Below are 23,652 nucleotides of genomic sequence, written 5' to 3'. Positions count from 1 at the left end.
GCTTTGTAAAAATCGTTTCAGAAAGGCGGGGCATAGAGGAGAAACAATAATGTACAGTATGTGGAAAATAATGTGTTTTTTGAACCTTAAACCGCATAAACACATTTCATTACACCAAATACACCAAATAATGTTCTTTTTAGCAACATCATATGACCCCTTTAAAATAAAAATTCAACAGCTTTGATGCTAACCAGAGCTCCTTCCAGTTTGAAAATAGCTGAGGCTCCAACCCGATCAGCAGGTGTCATCTTCCTCCTCCAGCGCCGCCGCCGGAACGTGTCAGATGATCGTTGCTTCCTGTGGAACTTCCAGCCAATGAGTGAGGAGTATTCCCATCCCTCTGCATCTCCTGTATCCTTCTTCTGCATGTCAAACAGTTAGGAAATACACATTATAAAAGCACAATCTAACATACATTCCTAATTAACTTTGAAAAATCTTTTAAAATGCAGAATATACACTTGCTTCAGCAGTTTTGGCACCAGGAATCCTTTTGCGAGGTCGGATCATTCTTTTGCGACGATGAACATGGTACATCTTCTCAGCTGCCACCCAGGATTTGGGCTTATCATCAGGTGGAATAGTGACTCCATATTCCCAACCTAAACTCACAAATACACATCATTTAAAGCTGCAGTCCGTAACTTTTGGCACTCTAGCGGTTAATAAACAGAACTGAATGCGACTTGCGGAAGAACATTGTAGCCGGAGCTACTTCTCTCTGTTTATGTCTATGACGAATCATGCAGGTACTGGGCTACTCCGCAGCAGTACCTACCCAAACCAGTCTAAAATAGTCTGAATATAAACACTTTTTATAGGTGTTCTGTAGTGATTAAGGACAAGCCGAAAACACGGTTTGGAAAATGGATTCATGGTGTACTCGCTTATTATATACATTTTGTAAATTTTGAACACAAAAAAAGTTACGGACTGCAGCTTTAATCACAAAAACAGGAAAGAGTTTAAAATAACTTTTCTATTTGAATATATTTTAAAATGCAAAATAATTGGTATGACTGCACCGTATCCCTTAAATGTCCGTCTAGTTTGAACTTGCCACTTGCTCGCAACTGCTGTGTTCACGGAAGCTTGCATTCAAATATTTCAACTCGAATCAATATTTCATGTCTAATTATTTACTTAAGTGGCAAGTAGCCGTGCAATAAACGGGATAATGTACATCCAGCCGGTTGTTATCGCTGAATAACCCCCCTTCAGGGTTATATTCTGTGATAACATCCGGCTGGATGTACATTATCCCTTACTTAAAGCTGCAGTCTTTTGGCGCTCTAGCGGTTAATAAACAAAACTGCATGCGTCTTGCGGAAGAACATTGTAGCCGGAGCTACTTCTCTCTGTTTATGTCTATGATGAATCATGCAGGTACTGGGCTACTCCGCAGCAGTACCTACCCAAACCAGTCTAAAATAGTCTGAATATAAACACTTTTTATAGGTGTTCTGTAGTGATTAAGGACAAGCCGAAAACACGGTTTGGAAAATGGATTCATGGTGTACTCGCTTATTATATACATTTTGTAAATTTTGAACTAAAAAAAAAAAAGTTACGGACTGCAGCTTTAATTCCACAGCCCAAATATTAAAATTGGATCAACTAAATAAGTTTCAATCATTACAGCATGGACTTGCTACAGCCATTAGATATACAGCCACGCTGGTGTGAACATGTAAGATATGCTGATGCTGCATGAATGGGCATACATAAATCCAAGAGCAAATCTAGACAGGTGGAGCTGGAGGGTTTCAGAGGAACTCTGATAGCGCACTGCAGGATCAGCTTACAGTTAACACTTGAACCAGACTATTTAAATGTTGAGCATGCAAGCTTATTGGTTGTAGAATCAGCAGAGGCCAATCAATTTGTGCCATCTTGTGATTGCATGTATAGGACCTAACAGCCTGTCATCTAAAGTTTCATACATCTTTCATGACATGTGTTTAATGTGCAATGTGCTCTAGTGTGAATATGTAAAATTTATTGTAAATAAATTCTAGAAAATTAAGTGCCAGTCGGTTTCTTAAATGAAGCTAATGCATGACTTCAGAAGACTTGAAATATTGCACACGTCATATGGTCTACTTGGTGCCTTTATAGTGTTTTTTCCTCCATTTTAGAGGTCGCCTCTGGTCACTGTATATTTTCCTTTCATCAAAAAGAACAGTGAACATTCAACTAAACTTTATCTTTTCTGCTCCACAGAAGAAATTCAATCATACAGGTTTGGAATAACAGGCAGATGAGTAAATTGTCAACAGTGTTGGGAAGGTTACTTTGGAAATGTAATAGGTTACAGATTACAAGTTACCCTACTTAAAATGCAATAAGTAGTGTAACTTTTCAATTACTTTATTAAAGTAATGTAACTGAATACATTTGATTACTTTTCTAAATGTCTAATGTTTTCAACTGTTAATCACTTTCAAACATGTAAACCAGGCAGGGTTAAACTTACAATATGTGCTTAACACTGATAACTGTCAGACTTTCGAAATCCTTCACTTGAATAAAGATTATAATATTTGAATTTTAAAGGCGACATTGAATGCAAAATATCTTCATTTGCATATAAATGTGTCTTAGCAGTGTGTGCACAAAAGAGAGGGGCGGGGTGAGCAGAGCTCATTAGCATGTAAAGAGATATGCACGGAAACGAGTCGCTGTGAACAGAGCTGTTTTTGACAAAAAGGGGACTAAAGAATCATACCAACGTGGAAAATGGGCATCCGATGTCCCCTTTGAAGCACAGCCACCACAAAATCAGACTTACTTTAAAATCATTCTGAGGTTAAATACATATTTAAAATCATAACAAGAAATAGTTTAATAGCTATGATACTGTTTTTGAAATCAAATCTTTGCATAGACAGGAAACACTGGAATTTAACAATGCCTTAGAAAAAAACTGTTGATCTTAAAAAAATAAAGCATATACATAAACCCTATCGGATAAGCATGTTATAAACTTCTGAAACATTGGTGTTTCATATTTTAGAGCAGTCACTGCAATTTATGAAAGAACTCAATTAAATATGTATGTGGGAGTGTTTGTGAAAAAAATCAGATGTAACCCCCTTTGTAATCCTTAACATTTTCATAAGTAACTGTAATTTAATTACATATTTTTTCTTAGTAACTGTAACTGATTACAATTACTTTTATTTTGTAATTAAATTACGTAATTCCGTTACATGTAACTAGTTACTCCCCAACACTGATTGTCAATTCTTTTTAAATCAAGTATTTTTTGAAAATTATTTTAAAAGCAGCTCAATTGTTAAGAACACATGGCAACATTTCTAACAACAACAACAAAAAACAATGGCAGGCTCACCCTTTTCATCGACAGCTCGGTTGCCATCAAAAGTCCAGATATCCTCCCACTTCCAGCCAGGTGGGCATTCAATCTCTGCAGGTCCCTGAACCTTTTCTCCATTCTGTAAATAAAGGATAATAATGGAGAATAACAGGATTTTTGAGAGATTATTATATATTATTATTTATAATTACTACTATTATAAACCATTCTTTCTTGGTTTCACTAAGATCTAGATGTACTAGTGCCGCAGAGGCTGTTTAAATAGAAATCACAAATAAATGAGCGAATGGCTCGATTAGACATCTGATATGAAGCAAAGGCTGGCAGGTGCTTTTACCACATCAGTGTAAGGCTCTGCCGCAAGCTTCCATTCTCCTCCTGGTAATCGAGTCTCGTTCTCATAGACCTCATCCACGAACTCAGTGTGTCCTGCATCAGCCTCAGTCAGCAGACTACCCATCCACCCAAGAAAAACATAATTTATTGACTAGACTGTAACTGTTTCTGAAGAAAATATGAGTGGTGGTCGTCAATGCAAAACTTGCCATGGATGCCACCATTATTGAGCATGACCAAAACTGCAAATCTTCCTGGTTGAGCAGTTTTAAAGAAATTAGAACACCTCTCCATAAAATGCTAATGTTTTTGTCGGGCTGAACAGACACATGAACAGCTGTTCAATTAAATGAACCCTCCTATCACATTTGGGTCAGTTTTGACCTGGAAGCGGCATTTAAAAATTGTAAAAACATTCATTTTAGTACATAAAAAAAAACATGGATTAAGACTATCAAAATACACATCATTTACTTTTTTCAGATTTTTTAAAATAATTTAAGCGATATAACCATTTAAGCTAAATTGTTACACCTTACAATTCAGGCCAGTTTTGACCCAGAAATGGACTGGGTTTACACTTGAAAATATTATTTTTGGTTTGTTTTTTGTTTTTTTACAGCTATTAGCTAGATTTGTATCAAATTACTTTTTTTCAAACTTCCAGTATCTGACACAACTCTAAGCCTGAATTTTGTCGGTAAACTTGAATATGCACACACAAAGATAATACAAACAGACGGTGACATAACAAATAAACTATATCTAGTGAACTACAACCCAAAGGGGTGTTAAAGGGTTAGTTTACCCAAAAATGAAAATTCTGTCATTAATTACTCACCCTCGTGTTGTTCGAAACCCGTAAGACCTTCGTTCATCTTCGGAACACAATTTAAGATATGTTTGATGAAACCTGAGGGCTCTCTGACCCTCCTATAGACAGCAAGGTAACTACCACGTTCAAGGTCCAGAAAAGTACCAAGATTATCGACAAAGTAGTCCGTGTGACATCAGTGGTTCAACTGTAAAGTTACGAAGCTACGAGAATACTTTTTTGCACAAAGAACGAAAATGTGGAATACAGTCGTTATTTTTGTTTTCTTTGCTCAAAAAAAGTATTCTCGTAGCTTCGTAACTTTAGGAGGGTCAGAGAGCCCTCAGATTTCATCAAAAATATCTTAAATTGTGTTCTGAAGATGAACGAAGGTCTTACGGGTTTCAAACAACACGAGGGTGAGTAATTAATGACAGAATTTTCATTTTTGGGTGAACTATCCCTTTAAGCAAAAGTTCAAGGAACAAATAGTCTAATTTTGAATAGGAAAAGAGTTTGAAAGGGCTGAAGTCCACATTTCACTCTGCTGCCACCTATTGATAAAGCATTGCACGTTCAGGCTGTAGATTACCTTTTCTATCCAAAAAGTGAAGTTTATGCCAGTAAAATAAATATATTTTGTTTTAAACATTACAGGAGTGATACTTACATTTTGTTAGAAAAAAAAATATATGTAGGTTTCAAAACATTTCACAGTTTTTGAGCAGCATGGGTTAAAGTCAAAATAATTTAATTAACTTTCATTCAATCCAATGAAATTAATACTGGTAATTATCAGTTTATAAAATCTTATAAATTTCATAAATTTACATATTAAAATAAAATTTCTCATAAATACTGAAAAAAAAAACATTTTTGTCTTGCATCACAGTGGTTTTGTTGTAGATCTTAAATTAAATTATTTTAAATTTCAAATTTTACAATGAATAAAAAGGGGGTATATATATAGTAATAACAAACGTTATTTATAAAAAAAATTTTTGCACAATCACTCACAGATACAATATGCACTCTGCTGCCACCTATTGATAAAGCATTGCACGTTCAGGCTGTAGATTACCTTTTCTATCCAAAAAGTGAAGTTTATGCCAGTAAAATAAATATATTTTGTTTTAAACATTACAGGAGTGATACTTACATTTTGTTAGAAAAAAAAATATATGTAGGTTTCAAAACATTTCACAGTTTTTGAGCAGCATGGGTTAAAGTCAAAATAATTTAATTAACTTTCATTCAATCCAATGAAATTAATACTGGTAATTATCAGTTTATAAAATCTTATAAATTTCATAAATTTACATATTAAAATAAAATTTCTCATAAATACTGAAAAAAAAAACATTTTTGTCTTGCATCACAGTGGTTTTGTTGTAGATCTTAAATTAAATTATTTTAAATTTCAAATTTTACAATGAATAAAAAGGGGGTATATATATAGTAATAACAAACGTAGCTACACATGGTAACATTCAAAACGGTGAAATTTTTTGCACAATCACTCACAGATACAATATGTTTTAGTAAAAAAAAAAATTAAATTATGACTGTTTTATAAGCTCATGTTTCTCCAGGTCAAAACTGACCCTGCAATGTGAAAGAACTTTTTAATGCGATAGGAGAGTTAAAATGTTTATTGCACTGAATTTTTGGCCTTTAGTATAACATTTAGTGTTGCTAGTTTGTTCAAATGTCTACACCTAATTATGATAAATAGCAATAATGATGCTTGGAAATGTGCCAACTATTTCCAAATGTTTGTGTTGAGGGTGGCGAACAACTCACGTTTTCTCTGGATCAACCCGCCAGTCACCTTCCCACTCCCAGCCAACCGGGGGCAAAAAATACTCCTGCTTCAGCTTCACTTTGCCTGTGACATCAGAAAACTTGCTACGATTCAGCAGACCAGTGGTGCCCCATTTCCCTAGAACCTGAGCCTGGTTCTCATACTGTGAGAGACAATGGTTTAAAATTAGCTCCTAACTCAAGACTGCTTCTCTCCAGACCTAAAAAGCATTAAAAAAAAAACAACAATATTTACCAATTCTGCAAATACATTGAAAATTCCCTCTGCATAATGATTGAACTTCTTCTCTTCTGTTGCCAGCCCAAGCCACATGTTCACACGTAACTGGACAGGAATTTTTAAACCTTTTTTGTTGTCCATGGGATACTGTTGGAAAAACAGGAATCATGGGTTACTTTTCATGAAGCAAAGTTTAAACATGTTTTATGTCATGTTTAAATACCTTCATAAAGACAGTCTTGGTCTTCCCGCAGTATTGACCACATGCCTGCTCACTGTAGGATGAATAGAGCACTTGATGGGCTGGGATGCGAGTGTATGCTACCCTCTTCTCTCCTCTCAACATCCAGATAATCACATCAGGCATGCTGTTCTGAGGCTTTGAAAAAAGATGCTCTGAGATTAATGTTGATACAGATGATGTTTAACAGTCATATTCTATTAGTCTGACCAACAAGAATTAGCTCAAGTTCTGATCTAGCAATAGTCTCTGACCATCAAAAGTATACTGTACAAAAAACATTGGTTGCACTGGTAGAAAACCAACTCAAGTTTGTCTGGAGTTGTTTACTAGGCACCATAAAGGACAAAATGTGTGCTTTACAGGAAGAAGTAATAACTGAATTGCCACAGTTTTTCAGGTTTGTGGCATCATAAAAGAGACTCAGAGTTTCGTTTGAGGTTCATAGTAGTAGCTAAATATTCAAAAAAAGTGATATCTGTGAAATAATCAGTACATTTTACTTTTTAGATGATTTCCACAGATTTCCAATAATTTCTTCTGCTTGTAGCCTTATAGTGCTATGCAGTGATTGGAGTATTTTCTTTTAGCTGGTCTAATATCGTCATAAGCCTGATCAAGATGGTAATTGTTTCTCATGTGGACGTCTGTAAAAATACATTTACATGGCACATCAGTGATAAAATTAATGGATTTATTCACAGTGGAGAAGCTAGTTCTGTGATTCTACGAACCCGGGAACGAGCTACTCACGTGGCCAGATTGTCTGCTGTAAATAAAATTAATTTTATTTACCCATTATTATTGTGCAAAATGTATCAAAAAATTACTTTATGGCAGAAGATCAGTATCCAAAGATCAGTAGGAAGGATTTTATGTTAAATGTATTCTTATTCAAAGCATATTTTATAATATATAATCCTATTTATTATTTATTTAAATCTTAAAAATAGGAAAATAGATGCATTATAGTTGTATATAATTATACGCGATATAATTATATATAAAACACATATTTTAAAACTGTTTTGCATACCTGCTGCTGCCATAATAAAGACCCACTTTAGACATTCTACTAACTATAAGTAACTTTGCAACTACACGTCAACTAATTCTCATTCATTTGCAACTACATGTCTACTAATTCTCAGAGTAGACTGTTAGGTTAGGTTTAGGGTTAGTAGAATAAATTGACAGTCAGAATGTTGTATGTTGTGGACCCATCAAAATAAAGTGTTAGACGATATTAAGCAGACAGTCTACTAATACTCTAATGACTGCTAGTTGACATGTAGTTGCAAAGTTACTTACTGTTAGTAGAATGTCTGAAGTGGACTATCGAAATAAAGTGTTACCAATAGGGCTATAGTCATAAAAAATAATACCAACCCTAAACCACATGTAAAAACAGACATGTCAAAGACAAAGTGGGCAGTTCTTGGTTAGACTAAGTAGCAATGTTGACCTGACTTTGTTGATAGTGAAAGTCTGGCTATGTGAGACTAACCAAGTACTGGTAATTTAAAGTATAATTAAGAGCCATGGGGTGATTTCTTTTTTTTTTTTATACATGGGCAGAAACCTAAGGAAAGAAAAAGGGACAGCAGTGGTTGAACAAAACAACTGAATTTGAATTTGTAATATTTGGGAATGCATCAATATTACAATTCTGTTTGATACCAATGAACTTCTAATTATTTTAATGGATGCTAACTGATAAATAGCTGATTAGTAAAATTATATACTAATTTGTCTAAACAAATAAACATTAAAACACAAAATACAAAAAAAAAAAAAAAAGCAATTTTAAATTAGGTCACAACATTATAATGTACAGTATGAAAAATTTATATTGTTATTAAATTATTAGTTTCTAAAGATTAACTGTGCTAAGTGAGCACTAGACAGCACACTTAAATTTAAAAATAAGGTAAATGAGCATACAAAACTAAATATCCAGTGTCGGTATATATATATATTCGCCTTACTAGTAACAATTAGTAAAAAAAAAAAAACTTTGTGTATCCCTAATTGTAGCTCCAATCCTACACAGGATAAAAAATACCTCCTCAGCGAGTTGCTTGAGTTTGTCCAGCCAGCCTTCAATGACGCTCAAGCACTTATTAACATCTGTGGCTTCCTCAAACAAGTGTTTTGCTCCCTTCATGATGTTCTCCAGAGCACTGTCCCGTAACATCTTTTGCTGGATGTCCAGGGCTGTGAGATTGGGCTTCCCCTCCATGTCAGGAATTCTGAAACTGAGACACAGGAGTTTGTATTAGTTAAAACAAGCATGACAAAAATCCTGATGAATGTTGAGCTAAAGTGGATATTACCTGCTGATATCTTCCATTAACTGATTGATGAGCTTCAGCCAGATTTCTACTAGCCTTGCATCTGTAGCCTTGGACTGTACTGCAGATTTTAACGCACTGAGGTTGGTTTGCTGCAAAAGGAGGAATCGTATTAACAGGTTTGATGCACAAAGAATACATTTTATTCACACAAGTTGAGAACCACTGGTGTGTGATGTAAACAGAGAGTGTGTACTGCTAGAAACTTTAAAACATTCACTTACCAAACGGTTAGATATATACAGAATGGTGTTCAGTGAGTCTAACCGGTGACTGATATCCTCCCAAAAGGATGTGATGGCAATCACAGGCTTGGTGTCAGCCCAGGGCAGGTAGTAGTAATTATTACCTGGAAGAACCAAACAAAACTTAACACCACAGATTCTATTTTCATTTACTCAGTATCTTTATTAGACACCAAATGTGCATCACCATCAAAAACAGCACAGCTGTATTGTGTGGTCGAAGCCAGAGGTTTGCATGTTAGGTCCATCTTGTTGCCATAGTTGCCAATGCTAACTTCAAACTGAATGGGCTCCCCTGGTTCTTGGATCATAGTTGCACTATGAAACACTGCACACAGACAATACTTCCTTCTGCGCTGGTATTTCTATTCAAAGAAAGGAGCACAAAGCGTAAATAAAGGCGTCAAGTGAAAAAACTACTTTGTATGGGAACTCAACAAAGAGCCTCACCTGAACAACTAAGATATCATCGCTTGGTATTTCTTCCACAGACTTGTCAGCCTTCCCATCAAGTTTAGTGGAGAGTTCAACAAGAATTCTACCTCGGTAAGCCGCCCCTTCACCCTGCAAATATATACAAATCTTTCAGCCTACTTGAAATGCATTTTTGCTGCAAATTATATTTTAAGCAAATTCTCAATGCTTGGGAATGGAAACATATCAAATTCATCATCTGCACTTGCCTTGCCTAAATTAAGGTCTTCATAAGGGTCAGATAAGGCTGAGAACTCTCTCGGGCTGCCATACAGATTTATATAGCAAGGGCCAAAAGTAGGCAGGAAGCCGATCTCAGAATTCCCAGTCTCTCCTGTGAAACACACAATCAATAAAAATGTTTCTAGTGACATGATAGTAGCCGGATAGATGTTAGAGTAAGGTTTGTTAAAGCATCCCAAAGCAGAGCTCCTTAAATTAGTATTTTGATTAGTATTAGAAATTATTTGAAGTGATTTTAAATGTGCACAAAGTTCATTATATAAACTATTATTAAACTCCTGCTATGGAAAACAATGAAATTGCATGAAATTGGATGTCAGCACAATACGATTGTACACAAATGAAATATTTTCACAATAACAAGATATATACTACCGGTCAAAATAAAAATAAAAAAGTTTAACGTTTTTAAAATAAGTTTCTTATGGTCACCAAGACAGCATAAGAGACTTTAAAAAATATATATATATTTTTTTAATTATTCCAAACTTTTGACCGGTAATGAAACCGGGATGCATAATTATCCCATGCCATTTTATTTAGGTGATTAATGTTATTGTGAATTGCATTATTTCATTACTTGGTGTGCAACATGATGCATAACCTGCCAAAAATAGCATAAGTGTTCTGTGCTTATGCTAATTCGAAGAGCGTGCGCAGGGATTCATAATAAGCGTAAAGTAACTGCAAACCCTTGGGTACCAAATTCTCACAGACCAATAAAGATGGTTGGTTTGAGAGAACAATGTGTTTAATGAAACTTAAAAGAACTGCATGTTAACTAGTGTTTTTTTAATTTTATTCCTATATTGTGTGTTTGGACACAAGGGATTGCAGATCTGGAATCCGTGCAGATATTCAACCTTTATATGTTGAAAACTCATCTCCTGGATGATCCTCTATCACAAAGAAAACAAACAAAAATGTTTTGAGTTTCATAGCACAATCTCAAAAGATCAAGATATGACCCTGCATTTAAAAAAGAAAAAGTTTGACATGAAAATTATTTGCATATACTGTATTTTATACCTTCAATTTCACCACCAGAGGATGCTATTTTGGTCAGATCCAGATACGTGGTGCCTATGGCATCATTCCCACTGAGGCGATCCCTGAGAAAGAGGGGGAGTCAGCTTAAATGTTCCAGTGTGTCACACAAACAGTCCAGCTAGGGGCCGTCTCAGTTTTTCCACTGTTCCCTGAGCAGCTGTAGTCTGGTTTATGGGGAGGAATGCATTGTGGGAGAGGGTGGGACGGCACTGCTATGACTCATACTACCTGACTGTGTCCTCCCAGTTTAAAACACTGACCAAACTTTAACTCCCAGCTCACATTCCAAGACTAATAACACAGGGAATTCTCTCAACACAGATTTCAAAAGTTCATATCCGCTGTGGTGACACAACCTTACCACTATGCTTTGATGCTCACCAGTCAAATACAGTCAGCTTGATTCTTTCACACATGGACGGGAACTGTAAAACAAGTGGCACCAATGGGAATCTTCAAAGGACTAACACATTTATAAAGTGCAGAAACAAATCTTTCCCAATCCAGCCAATTACCTTGACCTTTAGGTTGAGCTGTTGGTTCCACTCTGGGTTTGCATTTTTCTCAATTATTTGTGTACAGAGCTAAAAGACATATAATTAGTTAAGACGAAAGACAGAAGCAATAAGTGTGTATGTCTGGGTGGGCTGTACCTTTTTACCAGCAAACCAGGCTTCAACATATGGATCCACTAGATTCTTCTTGTTTTCTTGACCTCCAAATGCCTCTTTTAAAGTCTGGGTGATGGAATCATCCACTAAAAAAAACAAAACAATTTCAGAGTTACAACTTCTGTCACTTTAATGTGGAGTTCATTTTTTCACAGACTGGGAAAAGAATCTAGAACAACTTACTAAATATAACCTTTCTAGTAAATGTTACTTTTATTTACATTTACTTAGATACGTTACTTAAAGGTGGGATAAGCGATTTCTGGTAGCCAATGTTGACATTTGAAATCACCAAAACAAACACGCCCCTACCCCAAAAGAGTCTCGCCCCTATTTTGATAGCTCCACCCCACACATGCGTACACAACCCAGGCAATGATTAGTTCTGTGAAACAAAGCAAAACCAATGTTACACCGTGTCTACACCGGACGCGAGTGGCGCAGCGCGACAAAATACTATGGAACTCATTATAATCAGTGATGCTGTCTACACCATACATATATATACATATCTATGGTTTACACCAAGTTTGTTTTGCTAGTCGGCCCGAATCAGTTTTCTAAAGCGTTTTTGAAAAATCGCTTACCCCACCTTTAAATAGTTCACCCAAAAATTTGCTAAAAATGTACTCAGCTATGCAAGATGTAGATGAGATTGTGTCTTCATCGGAACAGATTTGGAGAAATGTATTACATTTATTATTACATCACATGCTCACCAATGTGAATGGGTACCGTCAGAATGAGATTCAAAACAGCTGATAAAAATGTCACAAGTAATCCACATGACTCCAGTCTATCAGTTAACGTCTTGTGAAGCGACAAGCTGCGTGTCCGTAATATGTTTTTAACGTCAAACAACTGTTTTAAGCTAACATACAAGTCATGTAATCATAATATTGGTTTCTCCAGTGAAAAAGCCATCTCTTCTGAATCAGTGTAGAAATATGTAAAGGTCAAGCACTGTTCACAAGCGAAACAGTCCAAAACAATTTTGTCAGTGGATTTTGATGTGAGAGGACAACCGGGGATAGACTTTTTTTTTTTTTTTTACTGGAACACGTGTTTACTGGAAGAAGTGTTATTGTGGTTATGATTTGGTATTTTGCCAGAAGTGATGATTTGAAATGTCTGAATTGATGAATTTTTTTCTGACAAACACACAGCTTTTCACTTCACAATGTTAATTGATGGACTGGAGTCATGTGGATTACTTGTGGATTACGGTGTTGATTTTATCAGCTGTTTGGACTCTCGTTCTGATGGCACCAGAGGATCCATTGGTGAGCAAGTGATGTAATGCAAAATTTACATCTCTCTAAACTCGTATACATCTTGAATTGCCTGAGGGTGAGTAACTTTTCAGTAAATGTTCGCTTTGGGAGAACTAGTCCTTTAACTGAAATATTTTCAACTTCATCTGCTAGTTCAGTTATACTGAACGGTTTCTTGACTAATCATTTTTAAATACGAAAACATACAGTATGATCAAAATGGTCATGAACATAAAATACCGGCTGATTTTTTCAGTCATTAGCTTAATTTACATAGAAATTTGAGAATCAGGAAAATGATTTGTGTTTCTCAGCACAGCCATAACAGCCATAGTGACTCAACAGTTAATGGCAGGGAAATAGTTTCGTGTCAGCTAGTGCAGTGCCACCTTGAGGGATCAGGAAGTGACCCAATGTGCCAGCTCAGCATCCCTAATGTTGCCATTTCCTGGACTTACAATAGACACCAAATCATATGACCCCAAAAAGATGGGTCTGCTGTGCTGCTCTGGAAAACATATGCATAAGGAATAACTGTAATACTCTGGGGGACGTCCTCAGCCCGAAACACTTTGAGTTTGAGAGTAACCCATCGAAGAGCGACACCAGCGGGCAGCAGCAAGTTACTCTCCACATCATCTTTGTCATTGTCCTGCTCCTTCCTTTCCACCTGCCAAACAGACATTAACCAGTGGGATCAGCTAATACAGTTTGTATAGCATGCTTTTTTAGTTTCAAAATGAATGACTGGCAGAGAGCAGGGTTTTATTGTTTAAAAATAATTTTAAGTGTGTGCTATTGCATATTAAAAATAAGAAAAGAATGGCTTAGAGCACATTTTAATGAAAAAAAAAAATTTATAGACAAATACTGTATTTGTCAATCTATAGTGTAAAGTTGTTATGTTCAGGGGACGCACCGGCGGTTCATCACCCGTTCCCAGCACAAACATGCTAACTTTGAGATAGCCCTTCGCTCCTGAGCTCGAGTCATCTGGGTCATTCAGGAGAATCCATTTCTTCATAATACAGTGAGCTGGGATGAAAAAACAATTTTTTGTGATCAATTCAACTACAGATAAAATGTAATGCATATTTTGTGATTAACAGAAGATTACCTGGTTCATCATAGATGTAACCAATATCGAGCTAGAAAATGAAATACATAAGTTCATTTTGAATTACAGAGTGGGTCTCGTACAAAAAAAAAATACACTTTGAATTTCACTGAATTACCTTGAATTCACCCATGAGACAGTCTGCTCTGAAAGAATTAGAGTTATACACCTGCAGAAAAGAAGAATAGCTTCATCATCAGCAACTCACTCATTAATCAATTAAATCATTATATTAGATTTCTATTTTTCATGAAATATACGATAATTTATACATCATTTAAAAAAAAAAAAGCTGGTGACCAGCAACAGCTTCTTTCTTACCCGGAAGCTTACAACCTCATCAAACAGTTCAGAGGGCAACATGTTGACATTAAAAAAGAAGATCTGTAAAGAGTGATACATATAGTATTCAGTGACATCAATTTTAGGAAATAATGAATTTTCAAATAATCAGGCATAGAGTATAACATTTCAAGTTCTCGCATTCTTCAAAATATCTTCTTCTGAGTTGAGCAGAAGAAAGAAACACATACAGGTTTAGAACAACTTGAGGGTAAGTAAATGATGACAGAATTTTCATTTTTGGGTTTTCACTAGTTCATCAAAAAGTGAAATTTCACTTCTTTTTATTTTTTACTTCCAGTGAAGACCAGCAGAGAATATAAATCACAAAAATTTCAATTTATTTTTTCACACAATGCTTTATTGGAATATAGCTTATTCAACTGTGCGGACCACTTTTATGATTTTTTAAATGTTTTTACAGGCTCACTATAAATTGTTGTAGTATGGAAAAGTGAGGATGAGTGCATAATAACAGAATCATTTGATCTATTGAACTATGAGGAACTATTCCTTTGAATAGTACATTCAATTCAATCTTCAACTTTATACCTCATCAAAGTATGGGTTATTTCCTTTCCGGATCCTAGTCCTGTGTGTCTCTCCACACACATGCACTTTGACCACAGGTTTGATGTTATTTCCAGGCAACTGACGTCCCTCAATCACCCGCACACGGATCTTTGACAGAAATGGCATTTTAAAATGACTAATAATAGACATAAAGAGTCAGCATTTAACGTAGAAACCATACTGTATTTAATGACTACAGCACAATGCCGTACCTGAAAGTCTTGAGGTTTATTAGCCAAAATATGGCGTTTTCTGGTCCTAGACCGAATTTTGTGGCCGGGCTCACCAGGAGATGTGACTGCGCCCTGTCCCCCACCATCAGTGACATCTCCCTCTTCACCCCCCGCTGATCAACGAAAAAATAATACATAATGCAGAACATCATGGGTTAGTCAGACATAACCAATATGGCAAACATGCAATTAAAGCCAAAATATTTTTTGCAAAATAAGCTTCACAGATTCTTGTAATTGACCTCTAACCATGAAGTATCTGAAAAATGTAGTTTTCACACCATCAAGCATGTCATCTGTGTAACACTCCTTTGCGAGATCAAACGGAAAACCATTAAAGCACACTCAGCTAACCTGTGTTTCCACCATCTTGTTGGTCCTGTGGGTTTGTCACAGCACCGGCAGGTGGCTCGTAGCCAATCGTCATGCTGATGGTTGCCTACAAAAGGATGCAGCTAATTATCTAATAATAATAATGTCAAATACTGACAGTGTCCAATGTGGAGATATTGACAGTGATGCTATCAATACCAAGCTCATCACCAAATTAGGTGATCAGATATTTATTTTTGATGACTATGTAAACATGTTTCTCAGGTATATGTAATGACTACATTCAAATGAAACAGTAATTTAAAGGGATAGTTCATCTGCCGTAAAACAAGAAGAAGAAGCAGCTTCACGGTGAATCAGAGGTAAAAAATGATATATGATAATACTGTTCAGTTTCTTGCACAGACCGATCGTTTCGTGTCTTTACACATCAATGTATCGTCACGAGCCGCAGGGTTTAATTTGGTTTTGTCTGTGTATGTTTTTTTTTACTCGCAAAGTCGTGATTCCCATTCACTTCCATTATATGACTGACAGACTGCAACGGTTTGAGTTAAAAATCTTCGTTTGTGTTCAACTGAAGAAACAAAGTCACCTACATCTTGGATGCCCTGGGGGTAAGCAGATAAACATCAAATTTTCATTTTTGGGTGAACTATCCCTTTAAGCCTGTAAAGTCTGCTGTGCAATAAACAGTATCAACTGTTTTAAATAAAGCTGACAATATTACTTGGTAGTTTAAAGTATTTTTACAAACTGGAAAAAGCATTTAATAAAAGAGCATGCAAATGATTTTAGTTTCGTGCAAATGAGTGTACCTGCTTATAGCAAAATATGTTTCAAAAATAACAAAATATATATTAAATATATTTTCTTTTGTGTGTCTTAAAAAGATAAAAAGAAGGGGAAAAAAAAACACCCACTCCTATACTCTTGCCATTTTCGTCCACTAGAGCCAAGTTTTTCACTGGGAGAGACTTAACTTGGCTAATGGCAAGGTCTTTTAAAGAGACCTTTGCAGAGCCAATTAACCTAAAACAAAACAAAAAAAATATGCATATAATTAAAACAAAGTCTTGTGGAAAATCAAGCAGGCTAACTGTACCATGTTTCAGTAAAACATCACATCTGTCTCATATAATGTTTCAAATGCTGCTGTGTGAACTGTGTTTAAAAACAGTCCGTGAAAAATGTCTGACCCTATTTATTTTCATAATTCATGTTCCTGGTCTTATTGTTAATCATCCAAGAGTAACTATTATTTAAAATAAAATAAAAAACTAACAAAAAACTTCCTTTTTGGAAGACATCACCAATCTATTATTTTTTCCAACCACTGCCCTCCATTATATATCTAAAGAAAAAAATCTGAAATATACCCGACTGAGGAAGTGAAGTTAATTGCTTTTTCTGTCAGTCCATCAAATGCTAATAATCAGCAATGGCAAACAACACAATGCAGGAATGTTTCCATGGGAGAAAAGATCTTTGTGTGCTCTAACTCTGTAAGGTCACAAGACAGATCTCCTCCAAAAGTAAATAATGCCATGTAGATTAATACTGTGAACAGGACACTTAGTAGGTCAGCATCCAGGATTATTAATTCTAACACTACAAACAACGAGACATTCAGCATTTACCTTCTGAAAACATTGACCTGTTACGTTAGCTGTCCACATTTGATTAGAGGGCTGTTGTGATATCATTTGTGACCCTGGACCACAAAACCAGTCTTAAGATCATCTTTGTAGCAATAGCCAAAAATACATTGTATGGGTCAAAATTATTTATTTTTCTTTTATGCCAAAAATCATTAGGATATTAAGTAAAGATCATGTTCCATGAAAATATTTTGTACATTTCCTACTGTAAATATATCAAAACTTAATTTTTGATTGGTAAAATGCATTGCTAAGGACTTCATTTGGACAACTTTAAAGGTGATTTTCTCAATATTTAGATTTTTTTGCACCTTCAGATTCCAGATTTTCAAATAGTTGTATCTCGGCCAAATATTGTCCTATCCTAACAAACCATACATCAATGGAAAGCTTATTTATTCAGTTTTCAGATGATATATAAATCTCAATTTCAGAAAATTGACACTTATGACTGGTTTTGTGGTCCCGGGTCACATTTAACAATAAATAATGACAAGGGTACGTCCACAAACATTAGACCAGAGCGCGCTGAGCTGTGTTCATGAAACAAACAGCACACACATCTGCGTATAACATTCATAAAACCATTAACTTCTAAAAAAAAAAAAAAAAAGTCTTAAAATTCTGCTGGTAATTAAAAATTTAAGGCAAATGTGCTAGGAACTATACTCTCATTCCAGCGTAATAATCAAGGAACTTTGCTGCCGTACTATGGGTGCAACAGACACAATGATATTACGCAGCACCTGAAAATAGTCCCCAGCATGCACCCTGTGCAAGCAGGTGGTCACTTTGATTATGTTGACGGAAGTTAGCCTATAATATCATTGCGCCTGCTGCACCCATACGTAATTTAATTACAAAATAAATGTAACTGTAATCAGTTACAGACTGTAAAGTTAACCCTGCATGGTGTAAATGTTTGAAAATGAATAACAGTTGCAAATAAACATTCATTAGAAATTTAGAAAAGTAATCAAAAGTAATCAGTTACATTACTTTAATAAAGTAATTGAAAAAGTTACACTACTATTACATTTTAAATAGGGTAACTTGTAATCTGTAACCTATTACATTTCCAAAGTAACCTTCCCAACACTGGCTACAGCTAAAAGTGCTACCGCCAGACCCGGAGATCGGCTGAATGGATTTGAAAACGGTAAAACTCAACTGTTTAGCTCTAGGGGAGTTGGAAAATTAGCTTATTTTCAAAAATAGTGGAGTGTTCCTTTAATTCAATACAAAAATAGATTTTTTTAATTTTAATAGTTAGGTTAAGGTTAGGAACGTACTGTCAAAAGATGGAAATAAGAAAGTGTACAGACAAAAAAAGTTGTATAAAATCAGGCAAATGATATATGAACAAATCCCTCTGTAAAAACCTTCAGAATATAGATAAAATCAGAAAGTTTGGTCTGTGTAAGTGCTACTGAATTGGAGATTTCTTGCTCGGTGGAAAATGCATTTTAAGAAAACGGCCTTTAAAGATATGTATTGTAATGGAAATCTACTGACGTAAATAGATAAAGTGCAATAAAGTGGTTTGGATGTTTTCTTCACATTACGTAAAGCCAAAAATCCCAAAATCTCAAACTGTACCAGTGCATGAAAAGCACATATTTTTACCTGTAGTGTTCATTTACACAAGAATTGTTTAATGAAGAATTTACACCTAAATTAATTTTGCCTTGTACCTTGTAGTAATCTACTGTATTTAATTCCATGCAACATTCATGTTATTGGTTTTCCCAAAAAAAAAAAAATTACAAATACATTTGCTCTGCTTGTGTTTCTTGACATTTCATTGTAAGAGCTATTAAATAAGAACTCTTAAAGGGATAGTTCACAAAAAAGAAAAAGAAAATTCTGTCATTTACTCACCCTCAAGTTCTTCCAAACCTGTATAAATTTGACTTGAAGCCATTGACTTGCATAGAATGGGAAAAAAAATACTATGGAAGTCAATGGCTACCGTCAACTGTTTGGTTACAAGCATTCTTCAAAATATCTTCTTTTGTTTTCAACAGAAGACAAGGCATTCATACAGCAACAAGTGAAGGATGAGTAAATGGTGACCATTTTTATTTTTGGGTGAACTATCTCTTTAACTCTTAAGGCAAAGGCTTTTTTTCAGGAAAAGCATGCTCTTAAACCAACATTTCCTCTGAGATGTTCGAATTACAATGAAGCCAAAGTAGAATGAATGAGAAATCTGATAAAACATTCCTCCCAAAAACCTTGATTATCAAAGCATCCTATGACAATAAAAACAACATTTGCATTGCGCAAAATTCCCAGCATAGTCTCCAACCTAATATTCAACACCTCATGATCCAAGTTTCAAACAAACATGCCAGAGCAAATATATAAATCAAAGGTAACCACACCCTCCAACATTTCGCCTCATTCCATTTCCTTTATGGAATGTTACTTCTGAGATCCTTAACCTGAGGTGATTCCAAGTATGATTAATATTTACTAACCTCTCGGTAGCACTGACCAAACAGACATTTTTAAACTTAATCTCAGCCTCCCTGCACTTCAGCACACACACTAATTTATCTCACGGGGAATTAAACTCTAGATGTGCTGTTCGCTACAATTCTGGCCTTACGGGAAGCAGTCGTTGGATTAGATCAGTGCCGTGATGCTCCTCATTTGCCAGACTCTCAAACAGAATTGATTTGAAATGCAACAATGTTACTTTTGTTCCAAAATAAATATGCCCACAACAAGTCCGTTGCTGGATCAACATCCAGGGACTACATTCTTTAGACAGTCATAACCTATATCATTAACTAACTATTTTATTAAAATAAAGACAATAAAAAAAAATACAAATATTAGATGACAAACCATTGGCAATTTACTAAAATGACTAAATAGAAATAAATAAAATCTAAACTAAACTTGACCTAAAACTGAAATTAAATTACGTTAAACCTAGATAGTAATATAAAATAAAAATCACAAACGCTCATAATAAAATTAAAGGGGTCATATGATGCGATTTCAAGTTTTTCCCCTTTCGGGCTTGAACTGATGGTAAAACTAATGACATTATTTACTGTCTTTACATTTATTTTGAAAGCTGAGCTCGCGATTATGGTAAGGGGCGTTACATTTCCGACGAGTGCTTGCGGTGTTCGGCCAATCACAATGCACTGGGTCAGCTGGCCAATCAGAGCAGACTGCGCTTGTTGGAAGGAGGGACTTTGTAGAAAACGAAGCGTTTGAGAGAGGCGGGGCATAGAGGACCTACAATAATGTACAGTATTTGAAAAATAATGTGTTTTTTGAACATTAAACATGACATTTTCAGCATGTCAACATATTCTGTTACACCAAATACACAAAATAATGATCTTTAAAAAAGCATCATATGACCCCTTTAAAATGAAAAATTGAAAATGCTAAAATATGAATAAAAACGATAATAGTATATAAATAATGCTGTCTATCAGGTTTGTAAGAGGATAAGGATTATTAAATATGTGCTGCTCCAAATATTGTAATTTCATCCAGAAAGAAATTTGCTAGACCAGCCCTTTCAGAGTCAGTAAACACTAACACTGGGAGACACTTTAAATCCCACTCATATAGACAAAAATTTTGCAATATTAACTACTTGCATGCAATTGTACAACAACATAACTAGTGCGCTTTCAACACAGCAACAGGTAAACAGTAACAATCAGTATAATGGTGTTCTTAAGAGATAAGGAACTGTCACAGCCCAACATATTTGCTTTTTCATCCTATATATGTAATAATAATTATTTTACTGTAGAAAGAAACCAAGGTATAGTTATCAGAATAATAAAATGAGAGTGAGATCCTTACAAAACAACTCAGTTCTTTTTAATTGGGTTGAAAGCATCTCAATATCACTATAGTGCAATTTCGTAGTCTATCAAAACATCACAACCACTGATAATATACTGAATAATAATTGGCAGCAAATGACAACACATTTGCTGGTAGCCATTGACTTCCATAATATGGGGAAAATACTATGCAAGTCCATGGCTACCAGCAACTGTCTGGTTACCAACATTTTTCAAAATATCTTCTCTTGTGTTCTGCAGAAGACAGAAACTCATGCAGGTTTGGAACAACTTGAGGGTTAGTAAAACATGACAATTTTCATTTTTGGGTGAATTATGAACTACCCTTAAGTGTAAAACCTTACTATATTCTGTTTTGGACATGTTATCGCACATAATGAACTATTCATATCAGGAATTACTACATTCATTGATTAAAGTATTTAACACAAGAAGTATGAAGGAGTGGTTTTATATGCTTAGAAAAAAAACCCTTCAGAAACATTTTTGACAGACCCTAAAACAGCCATGTGACATCAACAAGACAATTTGCATGTAATTGCATGAATGTAAATTTCAGCCGGAGTTATGTGCCTCTTTGTGTTTGCCGTTGGATTTCATCCAATGCTGTTCTCACAGAAAAAAAATCTGGAATAACTGGAAATGCATGAAATTTATAGCCCAACATGGGTGATAAAGCACTCTAAGACCCCTCTATTTATTTCAATTGATATCTTTATGCAACAACTGCATTTCAGACCTGTAAATAAGAATCAATTATTCATCCAGTACTGTGAACAAACGCCTCCGTCCCACTCCTCGTGGCATCGTAGAGCAGGTCTGAACACGGTTGTGAGGGTGTGTGAGCTGCAGGGTATTACAGTAATTGTCGAACCAAGATTAACATGTTTACTATTCACCTCAAAATGCATCAAGACAGATGTGAATCAAGGAATCAGTCAATCAACCAAGGGTATGAACTGATGCAAGACTGTATTGAATTCTGTCTGCATTTAAATGAACTGCAAGTCACTTTTGGTAAGAATGCACCTCTTAAACACAGGAGGCCAAAACTTTTAAATCCTATAGGCCTTGAACTTCTCTATTCACACAACTTGTATTTGATTAAGGTGGGAGCAAAAGTTCAACATCACACTGGTTAATATTGAGTATATGACTCAAATGAGCATTTGAAAAACACTTACTTGTCTTTGCCAAGAGTTTCGTAGTCTTTCACAATCACATCAATGTAGGAGGAAGAATCAAGAGGAACACCTTTTAAATCAAACTCAAGCGTCTAAAGGGGAAAATAGCATTCAAAACGTAAACTCTCACAGCCACTGAAGAAATGTGCTATGCAGAAGATGCTCGGTTCATTATGATCTCATTAAATAAACAGCATGTGCATTCGCAATTTACATACACAGCGAACCTTTTTCTATTCATCTGTGATTAGCGTTCAAGTGTATAAAAACTCAACAGACCTCATTCCACACTGGGTTCAATTCACTGCTAACGGGCTTGGTTTTCTTCTTTTCGTCTAAAATGATTAGAAACAAAATGAATAGTCGGTGCCGTTATTCTGCGGTCTAATGGTTAAATAGTTAACACATGAGGAGTTCTTACCTTTAAACACCACAGATGCGATGGGGTCTGGACTGCCCAGTTTCTTTTTGGGTAGACCAGCCGCAGACTCGACTGCCACGCGCAACATGACAGAAAAACCAGGTTTTCATTTAGTGCACTTCCATAGTGATGTGCGTCTGTATGTGAAACTGTGTGCTCACTGCAGTGCCCTCATCCATTTGGGAGAGTTTGTGAAGGGTGTGGACTTACTTCAGTGTGACACAATGTGGCAGACTGCCTACCTGTTCAGTTCACTTGTACTTGCGGATGTGATTCTCACAGTATTTGTTATAAATGATACATTTGATTAATCATTTATTATGTTATTTGAGACTATTCCTTTGCATGCTGAGCCAAATGCACCAAAGTTACTGATCACATTTTAAAGTTTAAGAGCTGAGGCACAAGCGACACCTAGCGGTGCATCGCGCGAATCACATAGACTCACAGAGTCGAACAAATAAAGGCATATTGTAAAGAATTTAAGGGTGTCGTCTGTGATGATGGTTTAACAATTGGACATCATCCTTCAGAGAGTGTGAGTTGAGAATCTGCACTCTTTGGGAGGTGTGTGCGGCCTGTTGAAACATGGTATCCCCTGTCTTTGAATTTGATTGGCCGAGCAGAGTGGGAAAGGCCGGAACACTTCACACTGTTTGTATCACTCTGCTTGTTTTGTCTGAAAGGCTGCAAATCTGGGCCCCTATTCACAAAACATCTTAAAGGGGTCGTATGATGCGATTTCAAGTTTTCCTTTCTCTTTGGAGTGTTACAAGCTCTTGGTGCATAAAGAAGATCTGTAAAGTTGCAAAGACTAAAGTCTCAAATCCAGAGAGATATTCTTTATAAAA

At 35.6% G+C, this 23,652-nt stretch overlaps 1 protein-coding gene across 3 annotated transcripts in view; it reads right to left on the bottom strand.

Annotated features, from left to right (window-relative positions):
- Positions 1-23,023, bottom strand: part of LOC107684744 (myoferlin-like) — a 35,246-nt gene extending 12,223 nt beyond the window's left edge. The window contains exons 1-30 of one of the 3 annotated variants that reach the window (XM_016481084.1): positions 22,802-23,023; positions 22,660-22,715; positions 22,381-22,472; positions 16,611-16,719; positions 15,709-15,793; positions 15,334-15,467; positions 15,101-15,229; positions 14,528-14,590; positions 14,325-14,375; positions 14,207-14,237; positions 14,009-14,124; positions 13,633-13,759; positions 11,798-11,901; positions 11,660-11,728; positions 11,526-11,569; positions 11,124-11,206; positions 10,958-10,993; positions 10,061-10,185; positions 9,828-9,941; positions 9,565-9,742; positions 9,357-9,481; positions 9,115-9,224; positions 8,844-9,036; positions 6,761-6,916; positions 6,553-6,684; positions 6,297-6,460; positions 3,681-3,795; positions 3,359-3,461; positions 469-605; positions 195-365 (exon numbers count right to left, since the gene is read on the bottom strand). In XM_016481084.1, the coding sequence (XP_016336570.1) occupies positions 195-365; positions 469-605; positions 3,359-3,461; positions 3,681-3,795; positions 6,297-6,460; positions 6,553-6,684; positions 6,761-6,916; positions 8,844-9,036; positions 9,115-9,224; positions 9,357-9,481; positions 9,565-9,742; positions 9,828-9,941; positions 10,061-10,185; positions 10,958-10,993; positions 11,124-11,206; positions 11,526-11,569; positions 11,660-11,728; positions 11,798-11,901; positions 13,633-13,759; positions 14,009-14,124; positions 14,207-14,237; positions 14,325-14,375; positions 14,528-14,590; positions 15,101-15,229; positions 15,334-15,467; positions 15,709-15,793; positions 16,611-16,719; positions 22,381-22,472; positions 22,660-22,715; positions 22,802-22,889 (3,240 nt within the window). In that variant the 5' untranslated portion in view covers positions 22,890-23,023. Of the gene's footprint in view, positions 1-194; positions 366-468; positions 606-3,358; positions 3,462-3,680; positions 3,796-6,296; positions 6,461-6,552; positions 6,685-6,760; positions 6,917-8,843; positions 9,037-9,114; positions 9,225-9,356; positions 9,482-9,564; positions 9,743-9,827; positions 9,942-10,060; positions 10,186-10,957; positions 10,994-11,123; positions 11,207-11,525; positions 11,570-11,659; positions 11,729-11,797; positions 11,902-13,632; positions 13,760-14,008; positions 14,125-14,206; positions 14,238-14,324; positions 14,376-14,527; positions 14,591-15,100; positions 15,230-15,333; positions 15,468-15,708; positions 15,794-16,610; positions 16,720-22,380; positions 22,473-22,659; positions 22,716-22,801 lie in introns of those variants that run through there. The other 2 variants (XM_016481086.1, XM_016481087.1) reach the window with 2 other exon arrangements.
- Positions 23,024-23,652: the final 629 nt, after the last annotated feature.

The sequence above is a fragment of the Sinocyclocheilus anshuiensis genome, unplaced genomic scaffold (assembly GCF_001515605.1).
Source record: "Sinocyclocheilus anshuiensis isolate Anshui unplaced genomic scaffold, SAMN03320099.WGS_v1.1 scaffold537, whole genome shotgun sequence".
NCBI lineage: Eukaryota > Metazoa > Chordata > Actinopteri > Cypriniformes > Cyprinidae > Sinocyclocheilus > Sinocyclocheilus anshuiensis.
The sequence above is the reverse complement of the archived record's forward strand: the minus strand, read 5'-3'. Positions and strand labels throughout refer to the sequence as shown.